Below are 10,538 nucleotides of genomic sequence, written 5' to 3'. Positions count from 1 at the left end.
GCCTTATAATTTAAAAAAAGAAGCACAAAACACACACCAACCCCCCCAACTCAGGCAAGACAATGAGCGAATTCCCACACATGTACTGTCACAGCAAGAAGAATTGTCCTCTGGGTCAGTTTTCTTCAGCAGGCTTACAAGGATTCTGGAAAGGAAACGCGTCTCGTTCGAAATCGACGACAGAAAAAGCAATCCATTGAGATGGGGGGGTGGGTATAGAGGAGAACGGTGGAACCTGCACAATCACCAGGGGTGGGATTGTAGCAGGAGCTCCTTTGCATATTAGGCCACATACCCCCGATGCAGCCAATCCTCCGAGAGTTTACAAAAAAGAGCCTTGTAAGCTCCAGGATGATTGGCTACATCGGGGGAGGTGTGGCCTGGTATGCAAAGGAGCCTCCTGCTAGAATTCCACCCCTGACCATCACCATGGCGGGGGAAGGGGTTAAAATTCAAGTTTTGAATAACAGAAACTAATGACTTCGATTCTGACCAGCCGCAACGAAGGAGTTCCGAACGGACTTCGATCCACCCTGCGGCCCCAATCTCGGCAGCTGGTTCTCGGCTTCTCCTGACCAAGGCTCGGACATAATACAGTCTTTTTTTCTTCCCGTCTTCCCCCACTTTAAATCCCTCTACTTCCCCCCTCCCCCAAAATCCCCTTTACAGATTTGTAAGATCCAAACCAGACAAGACTTTGAGAGTTCAGCGTATGGGGCTCCCCCCCTCGCCCCCCCATGTTTCTTCCCTTTAAACGGCGGCACGATATCCCAATTTGGGCCATGATTGTGGCATGAGAAATCCAAGTTCCCCGCCTTCCCTCCCACGCAGTTTTAACAATCATACAGGGGGATTTTGTGTTCGGGAAAACTGCAGGGAGGACAGGAGGGTCCCATAACCGTGATGTGAATCAGACCCCCATGGGCTGGCCGCTTAACAGGGAGCAGGGATATAGCTATAGAACGCCACCGATAGAACTCTCACCATCTTGTCTGCTTTCCCATTAGAAGCATCAATCGATTTCCCAGCAGGAACAGTTTTTGGACCGTCTTTTTCTTTAAAAAGTTTGTGCTCGGACAGCGGAGAAGCTACTGTTTGGAAACACCTCCTCGGTTGAGGGGAAAGGAAAGGGAACGCCGGCTTAGGCAGCGGGGCTTTTGTGCGTGTTCATGCGTGCAAAGAGACACGCACCCCCCAACACACACACGAGGGCCGTTCCCGCCCAATCGGACACGCTCATGGCCACCGTCGCCCACACGCTCCCAGGAGCCCACGCACGCAAAATGAGAATGGAGGAAGAGCCGGTCTGTTCCGAGTGGCGAAGCAGGCAAGCGTGGGCCACTTCCGCACGGCCACTCAGCGGAATTCTTCTCGGATGCTCGTTCCCTTCCGGCACCGAAAAGGGGTTCAGAAGTTGAGCTTGGTGAGGGGCCGCTCCCGGTTGCCGTCCGCCAGCTGGTTGGTGATGCGCTTGCGGTTGCGCTTCAGTTTGGAGAGGTCCTTGTCGAAGACCTCGCCGGACCGCAGGGCGGAGACGAGGTCGTCGAACTCCCCGCCTTCCTCGCTGTTCTCTTTCGCCTTCCTGGCCTTGCGCTCCCGCTCGCGCTGTTCTTTGAGCTGTGCAGGAGGGAAGAGGAGGGCAAAGGGACGTTAGATGGGGATCGTAATGCCACCAAAATCAGCGGGAGTGAAGCCAGGGAACACGGTTATAGGAAGCTGCCTTAGGCAGAATCAGGATAAATGGAGTGGTGGCTTCAAGATTATGCATGGGATGGAGAAAGCAGAGAAAGGAGTACTTTTCTCCCTTTCTCACAATACAAGAACTCGTGGGCATTCGATAAAATGGCTGAGCAGTCTGGTTAGAACAGACCAAAGAAAGTCCTTCTTCACCTAAAGGGTAATTAACATGTGGAATTCACTGCTACAGGAGATGGTGGCAGCTACACGCATAGCCAGCTTCAAGAGGGGAATAGATAAACATCTGGAGCAGAGGTCCATCAGTGGCTATTAGCCATAGCTTATCATTGGAACTCTCTGGGGCAGTGATGCTCTGTATTCTGGTGCTTGGAGGGGGGCACAGTGGGAGGACTTCTAGCCCCACTGGTGGACCTCTTGATGGCACTTGGGTTTGGGGGGGGGGTTGGCCACTGTGTGACACAGAGTGTTTGACTGGATGGGCCATTGGCCTGATCCAACATGGCTTCTCTTATGTTCTCATACAACTACAGAGCCCCATGGCACAGAGTGGTAAAGTTGCAGTACTGCAGTCCAAACTCTCTGCTCATGACCTGAGTTCGATCCCGGCGAAAGCTGGGTTCAGGTAGCCGGCTCAAGGCTGACTCAGCCTTCCATCCTTCCAAGGTTACTGGGGGGGAAGCGTAGATGACTGGGGAAGGCGACGGCAAACCACCCTGTAAAACGTCTGCCATGAAAACGTCGTGATGCGACGTAACCCCAGAGTCAGAAGCAACTGGTGCTTTACCTTTCTTTACCTTTACCTTTCTTACGTGCAACTATAACCATAGGTATATCCGGCAATGGGCAAACAATTAATAAATAATTAATAATCAATTTCCATTTCCACGCTGAAGTTCTGTTAGCCCATGAAGTCCGAATGCAGACCCCCAGGTATTTTTATTTCTCCGTTTCAATTTTAGAAAAACTTCAACAGTGGTGTCAGCTTCAAAAATGTATTTGGATGCCAACAGGGGTCATTTTGTAGAAAAATAGGTAGTGGAGCTCCTCCAGGGATTGTTATGCAGCTGCACCTACTATTCAATGGGCAAGGAGGTGGAATTCTCAGAAGGAGGAGGTGGAACTCTCAGAAAGGTTCAGGAGCTGTGCTCCTCAGAGTTCCCACTGAATTTGAGGCCTGGATACCAAAGAAAGAACAATGCCAGCTATGATAATTGCTATTTCCTTAACTTCCTTTCCCAGAATATCTAAGCACTACTATGGAATCAATCCATACATCGGTCACCTGGGGATTTTTGGCCACTGTGCGGGGCAGACGAGGCAAACAATTAATAGACCCAGAACCAGTGGGTTGAAATTAAATCAGAAGAGTTTCCGGCTCAACATTAGGAAGAACTTCCTGACCGTTAGAGTGGTTCCTTGGTGGAACAGGCTTCCTCGGGAGGTGGTGGGCTCTCCTTCCTTGGAGGTTTTTAAACAGAGGCTAGATGGCCATCTGATAGCAATGGAAGCCACATGTGGCTCTTTCACACATATTGCGTGACTCTCCAAGCCCCGTCTGCCTTGTCGGCCAGCATGCCGAATGCATTTAAAATTAACGTTGATTTCTTTCTACCTCTCCTCCTCCCTTCCCTCCATTTAGTTGTCTTCCTTCCTTCGTCATTTAGGGGGCGGTATTTAGGGGTGGATCCTCATTTAGGGGGTGGTATTTGTGAGTTTCCTGCACTGTGCAGGGGGTTGGACTAGACAACCTGGCGGTCCCTTCCAATTCTATGATTTTAAGAACATAAGAGAAGTCATGTTGGATCAGGCCAATGGCCCATCCAGTCCAACACTCTGTGTCACACATAAGAACATAAGAGAAGCCATGTTGGATCAGGCCAGTGGCCCAGCCAGTCTGACACTCTGTGTCACACTTAAGAACATAAGAGAAACCATGTTGGATCAGGCCAATGGCCCATCCAGTCCAACAATCTGTGTCACACATAAGAACATAAGAGAAGCCATGTTGGATCAGGCCAATGGCCCATCCAGTCCAACACTCTGTGACACACATAAGAACATAAGAGAAGCCATGTTGGATCAGGCCAATGGCCCATCCAGTCCAACACTCTGTGTCACACATAAGAACATAAGAGAAGTCATGTTGGATCAGCCAATGGCCCATCCAGTCCAACACTCTGTTTCACACATAAGAACATAAGAGAAGCCATGTTGGATCAGGCCAGTGGCCTGAGTCACTCTGTGTCACACTTAAGAACATAAGAGAAGCCATGTTGGATCAGGCCAGTGGCCCAGCCAGTCTGACACTCTGTGTCACACTTAAGAACATAAGAGAAACCATGTTGGATCAGGCCAATGGCCCATCCAGTCCAACACTCTGTGTCACACATAAGAACATAAGAGAAGCCATGTTGGATCAGGCCAATGGCCCATCCAGTCCAACACTCTGTGTCACACATAAGAACATAAGAGAAGCCATGTTGGATCAGGCCAATGGCCCATCCAGTCCAACACTCTGTGTCACACATAAGAACATAAGAGAAGCCATGTTGGATCAGGCCAATGGCCCATCCAGTCCAACACTCTGTGTCACACATAAGAACATAAGAGAAGTCATGTTGGATCAGCCAATGGCCCATCCAGTCCAACACTCTGTGTCACACATAAGAACATAAGAGAAGCCATGTTGGATCAGGCCAGTGGCCTGAGTCACTCTGTGTCACACTTAAGAACATAAGAGAAGCCATGTTGGATCAGGCCAATGGCCCATCCAGTCGAACACTCTGTGTCACGTAAGGACATAAGAGAAGCCATGTTGGATCAGACCAATGGCCCATCCAGTCCAACACTCTGTGTCACACATAAGAACATCAGAAAAACCATTTTATTTATTTATTTATTTATTGATTTGTATCCCGCCCTTCCCACAAGTGGCTCAGGGCGGCTTCCAGAAATTAGTCAAACATACAATTAAACAATATAAATATATAAGCAATTGGATCAGGCCAATGGCCCATTCAGTCCAGCACTGGGCGCGTTGTTCTTTATTGGCTCTGATTGCTCAGAGCTGAGAAAGAACGACGAGGAGTAACAGGGTGAGCACGAGCAGTGATGGGGAGCGGGTGCCTGCCCCTGCAGCAAGGCGGTGCCCTAGGCGGCCTCCTACCTCGCCTTCTCCCACGTGCCAGCCCTCCCAGAGACTGAACCTGGGACCGCCTGCTTGCCAAGGAGAGGCTCCCCCAACGAGCCACAGGTTCTCCAGGCCTTCAGCACTTTGTGGTGTTGCATGTGGACTGCATTCTCAGACTATCGGCCACCAAGGAAACAGATCCATTATGCTCTAGTTCGGGTCCTTATATAAGGCTGCTCTTCTGAAACATTCCTGTCATGCACGTTCTGCAAAACGACAGAGATGTGTACAGGGTCCCAAAGTGCTGCAGGATTTTCACTCTCCCACTACATAAGAACCTAAGAGAAGCCATGTTGGATCAGGCCAATGGCCCATCCAATCCAACACTCTATGTCACACAGTGGCCAAAAAACCCCCAAGTGCCAACCCCCCCAAAACCCCTCAAGAGGTCCACCAGTGGGGCCAGGACACTAGAAGCCCTCCCACTGTGCCCCCCCCAGCACAAGAATACAGAGCATCACTGCCCCAGACAGAGGGTTCCAACAATACGCTGTGGCTAATACCAATGATGGACCTCTGCTCCATATGCTTATCCAATCCCCTCTTGAAACTGGCAATGCTTGTAGTCGCCACCACCTCCTGTGGCGGTGAATTCCATGTGTTAATCACCCTTTGGGTGAAGAAGTACTTCTTTTCATCCATTCTAACCCGACTGCTCAGCAATTTCCTTGAATGTCCACAAGTTCTCATATTGTGAGAAAGGGAGAAAAGGACTTCTTTCTCTACCTTATCTATTCCATGCGCAATCTTGTAAACCTCTATCATGTCACCCCGCAGTCAACGTTTCTCCAAGCTAAAGAGCCCCAAGCGTTTTAACCTTTCTTCATAGGGAAAGTGTTCCAATTTTTCAATCGTTCTAGTTGCCCTTTTCTGCACTTTTTCCAAATGCTATATGTCTTTTGAAGTGCTGTGACCAAAATTGTACACAGTACTCCAAATGAGACTGCACCATCGATTTATACAGGGGCATTATGATACTGGCTGATTTGTTATCAATTTCCTTCCTAATAATTCCCAGCAATTTCCTTCCTAATAATTCCCAACACAAGTCACCTGGGCCTCCATGCGTGCCCGCCGCTCTTCTTCTTCCTTCCTCTTCCTCATGTTTTCGTTCTCTTGCTTGGCTTCTGTCACAGCTTGCAGGAACTGGTCGAAAATCCCAAAGAACTCGTCGGGCTGCGTCTTCCCCGGTTCTTCCCCGAAATGCTTCACGGCCTTGGCAAACTGGAAGAAGAAAATCAGTGTTATTGGGGGAGGGGAGCTGGGGGGGGCTGAAACCCGCCAATGTATTTTTAAAGAAAGACGTCAGACTGTTCTGCAAACCTTTAGGGAGTCCCCCAAGATTCACAGAAAACCTGTTTAGTGTCACTACAACCCCAATCTGTGGATTTACACATTTTGCAGAGGAGAGGGTCGAGAATGATCAGGGTCCTGGAGACCAAGCCCTAGGAGGAAACGCTGAGGGACTTGGGACTGTGCAGTCTGGAGAAGGGGAGGTGGAGGGGGGGGGGGGGACGGGATTGCTCTCTTGAAGCATCTGAACGGCTGTCACTTAGGAAGTCAGTTTGGTGTAGAGAGCCAGTTTTATGTAGTGGTTAAGTGGGCAAACTCTTATCTGGGAGAACTGGGTTTGATTCCCCACTCCTCCACTTGCACCTGCTGGAATGGCCTTGGGTCAGCCACTGCTCTTGCAGGAATTGTACTTGGAAGGGCAGCTGCTGTGAGAGCCCTCTCAGCTCCACCCACCTCACAGGGTGTCTGTTGTGGGGGAGGAAGGTAAAGGAGATTGTGAGCCGCTCTGAGACTCTGTCCTTGAAAGGGCAGCTGCTGTGAGAGCCCTCTCCAGCCCCACCCACCTCACAGGGTGTCTGTTGTGGGGGAGGAAGGGAAAGGAGATTGTAGGCTGCTCTGAGACTCTGTCCTTGAAAGGGCAGCTGCTGTGAGAGCCCTCTCAGCCCCACCCACCTCACAGGGTGTCTGTTGTGGGGGAGGAAGGGAAAGGAGATTGTGAGCTGCTTTGAGACTCTGTCCTTGAAAGGGCAACTTCTGAAAGAGCTCTCTCAGCCCCTCCCACCTCACAGGGTATCTGTTGTGGGGGAGGAAGATAAAGGAGATTGTGAGCCGCTCTGAGACTCTGAGATTCAGAGTGGAGGGCGGGATATAAATCCAATTTCTTCTTCTACTTCATAGGGTGTCTGTTGTGGGAGGGGGAAGGTAAAGGAGACTGTGAGCCGCTCTGAGACTCTGAGATTCAGAGTGGACGGCGGGATATAAATCCGATATCATCTTCTTCTTCTTCTTAGAGGGAGCTGTTCCTGTTGGTAGCAGAGGAGAGGACTTGCAGCAACGGGTTTAAATTAAGCTACTGACTGGATATTAGGAAAACCTTTTTTTTACCAGTAAAAGTTGTTCAACAGGGAAATCAGTTACCTGGGGAGGTGGTAGGCTCCCCTCTCCCTGGCAGTCTTTGAGCAGCAGCTGGACAAACACTTGTCAGGGATGCTCTAGGCTGATCCTGCATTGAGCAGGGGGGTCAGACTAGGTGGCCTCTATGGGACCCTTTCAGCTCTGTGACTCTGCAGTTCTATATCCACAAATGGGGGCCACCTATTAGACACACAGAGGCCTGCCTTCTAACTGCACTATAAACTAAAGCCTTTCCAAAGCCAAGCTGGCACCAACAGCGTTTTGAAAAAGGCATCTCGGAAGTCACACCTGTTTCTGCTTTACGGCCTTTATTATGTAGTGCCCTTTCCCCTGCCCTTTATTAATTTAGGAGCCATAAAAAAAAACTAACGGAAACCCCGATATTGCAGCACCGAGGGCAGGGAGAGGGAGAATTTGGACTTTCCGCTTCTCTTTGAAGATCTGCTTTTTGCATGTTATTGATCGTTGCCACATGTGGCCGTATTGGAACCAAATGTGGCAGCGAAGCCTTTTAAAAAAAGACATTCTTCCTATTCCCTCCTCCCTCCTCTTCTATGAGAGCAGGAAGTTGTTAAAAAGACAGCTGTGTGCATAGGGGAGAAAAAATTGGAAGCGGAACTGTCATGAGCAGAGTCCCAGGCACACAGCTTAGAAGTGGAAGGAAACGAGCAGGAAACTTTACATAAGAACGTAAGAGAAACCATGATGGATCAGGCCAATGGCCCATCCAGTCCAACACTCTGTGTCACACATAAGAACATAAGAGAAGCCATGTTGGATTAGGCCAATGGCCCATCCAGTCCAACACTCTGTGTCACACATAAGAACATAAGAGAAGCCATGTTGGATCAGGCCAATGGCCCATCCAGTCCAACACTCTGTGTCACACAGTGGCCAAAAAATCCCCAAGTGCCATCAGGAAGTTCACAAGCGGGGCTAGAAGCCCTTCCACTTTGCCCCCCTCCCTCCCAAGCACTAAGAATACAGAGCATCACTGCCCCACACAGTTCCAACAATATGCTGTGGCTAATAGCCGCTGATGGACCTCTGCTCCATATGTTTATCCAATCCCCTCTTGAAGCTGGCTATGCTTATAGCTGCCGCCACCTCCTGTGGCAGTGAATTCCACATGTTAATCACCCTTTGGGTGAAGAAGTACCTCCTTTTATCCGTTCTAACCCGACTGCTCAGCAATTTCATTGAATGCCCATGAGTTCTTGTATTGTGAGAAAGGGAGAAAAGGACTTTCTCTACTTTCTCCATCCCATGCATTAACTTGTAAACCTCTATCTTGTCACCCCACAGTGACGTTTCTCCAAGCTAAAGAGCCCCAAGCGTTTTAACCTTTCTTCATAGGGAAAGTGTTCCAAACCTTTAATCGTTCTAGTTGCCCTTTTCTGGACTTTTTCCAATGCTATAATATCCTTTTTGAGGTGCGGTGACCAGAATTGTACACAGTATTCCAAATGAGACTGCACCATCGATTTATACAGGGGCATTCAAACTTCCATTTCTTACCAGCTCTTTGGCCTCCGCCAGAAGATCCTCCACGTCCGAGAAACCAAAGCTAGCCAAGGTGATGAACTGGCTTACGACGGTAATGAACTTGTCTCCCGGGTGGGATGGCTGAGTCTTCTGGTATTCCAGCTCCTTTGGAGAAATGGTTTTTTATTTCTGTGAATGATGCTCCCTCTAAAGCTGTGGGGTCTTGTGAGCAAAAATTCTACCTCATGAGCTACTGGCACTGAAGTTCTGAGCGACTGCCTCAATTAGCTTGCTCTGGGGCCATATTTTCCTGAGCTAAGAAGACAAAAATGTGTGAGCTGGTGGCTAAAAAGCGGGGAGCTAGCTCACACTAACTCAGCTTAGAGGGAACATGGTCTGTGAGAGTGAGGGAGGAACGGAGGGAAGCCCAAATCCAAGGTGCTGGGGGAGGGGACTGAAGAAGCCCTCAAGACCCTCACTGCGCTTTAACCCAGGGGGCGGGGCCTGTTTCATTTCTGTGGTAAAGGCACACGCGGCCTAGAGATTGCGGCTAACCACAAGTGGGTGGATCATGTGGGTCTTTTCCACCTAATGATTATCCCTCACCTTCCAGTAGGTTAGTGCAGAGTAGGCACACGGATTAGCGTTCGCTGTGGTCACTTACTGACAAAGACAAAAGGTGGCAGGAAGTGGTCCAAAATGGTGGCAGGAAGTGGTGAGAGTTCTTTGCGTGCAAACAGAGACGGGACTGCCATGGCATGGACGGCCCACGCTTAGCTTGATCTTGTCAGATTCCAGAAGCGAAACGGGGTCAGCCAGTTAGTGCTTGCATGGGAGACCACCAAGGAAGAGGCAGGCGATGATAAACAATCTCTGAACGTCTCTTGCTTTGAAAACTCTACAGCAGGGGTGGCCAAACTGTGGCTCGGGAGCCACGTGTGGCTCTTTCGCACATATTGTGTGGCTCTCAAAGCCTCCACTGTCCCATCGGCTGGCTTGGAGAAGGCGTTTGTCTTTTTAAAATTAAATCACTTCATTTGAAGTTAAAGGCTGACGTTAAAGTGCATTTGAAGTTAAAGTTGCTTTATTTCCACCTCTCTCTCTCCCTCCCTTCCATCTATTTTCCTTCCTTCCTTCCTTCCCCCCTTCCTTCCTGTCTTCTGGCTCTCAAAGATCTGATGCTCGTGTCTTGTGCCTCACTAAGATCTGAAGTTTCTTCTATGCGGCTCCTATGTTAAGTAAGTTCGGCCACCCCTGCTCTACAGTGTCGCCACAAGCCAGCTGCAACTGAATAGCACTTCCCACCACCCACCCAATGTCATAAAGGACCTTTTAAAGAGTTATTCCATGCTATCCCCGTGTTTTTGTCTGTGGCATGCAGAATCATACCCTCTTTCCCTTCTAGATTATTTGAATGTTTCAGTACAGCTGCCGAGGAAGAGAAGGCATCATGGTATAACCTCATCTCATTAGATCTCAGAAATTAACCCGGGTTAATACTCGTTGTGTATGAGGACCTAAGTGAAGACTGCTATGGGTGGTCCTGCCGGGCTCACTGGAGCCAGAAGGACTGAGTTTGGGGACTCAGGAACGATGGACAGCAGGATCCAAATCCCTGCTACGCTGCACCAATCATGGGCCCCAGGCTGGTTTGAACGATCCAATAATGTGCTTGGGCAGGAACCCTGAGTCGTATACAGTTGGCCCCGTTGTTCAGTCTTGTAGTGCAGCCCTAAAC

At 49.6% G+C, this 10,538-nt stretch overlaps 1 protein-coding gene across 1 annotated transcript in view; it reads right to left on the bottom strand.

Annotated features, from left to right (window-relative positions):
* Positions 1 to 1,404: 1,404 nt before the first annotated feature.
* DAAM1 (dishevelled associated activator of morphogenesis 1) overlaps positions 1,405 to 10,538 on the bottom strand; it is a 97,050-nt gene continuing 87,916 nt past the window's right edge. Inside the window, exons 20-22 of the mRNA XM_060261510.1 lie at positions 8,834 to 8,965; positions 5,942 to 6,112; positions 1,405 to 1,617 (exon numbers count right to left, since the gene is read on the bottom strand). Of these exons, the coding sequence (XP_060117493.1) occupies positions 1,408 to 1,617; positions 5,942 to 6,112; positions 8,834 to 8,965 (513 nt within the window). The 3' untranslated portion in view covers positions 1,405 to 1,407. The remainder of the gene's footprint in view (positions 1,618 to 5,941; positions 6,113 to 8,833; positions 8,966 to 10,538) is intronic.

Source organism: Heteronotia binoei, chromosome 21, assembly GCF_032191835.1.
Source record: "Heteronotia binoei isolate CCM8104 ecotype False Entrance Well chromosome 21, APGP_CSIRO_Hbin_v1, whole genome shotgun sequence".
In the NCBI taxonomy this organism is placed as follows: domain Eukaryota; kingdom Metazoa; phylum Chordata; class Lepidosauria; order Squamata; family Gekkonidae; genus Heteronotia; species Heteronotia binoei.
The sequence above is the reverse complement of the archived record's forward strand: the minus strand, read 5'-3'. Positions and strand labels throughout refer to the sequence as shown.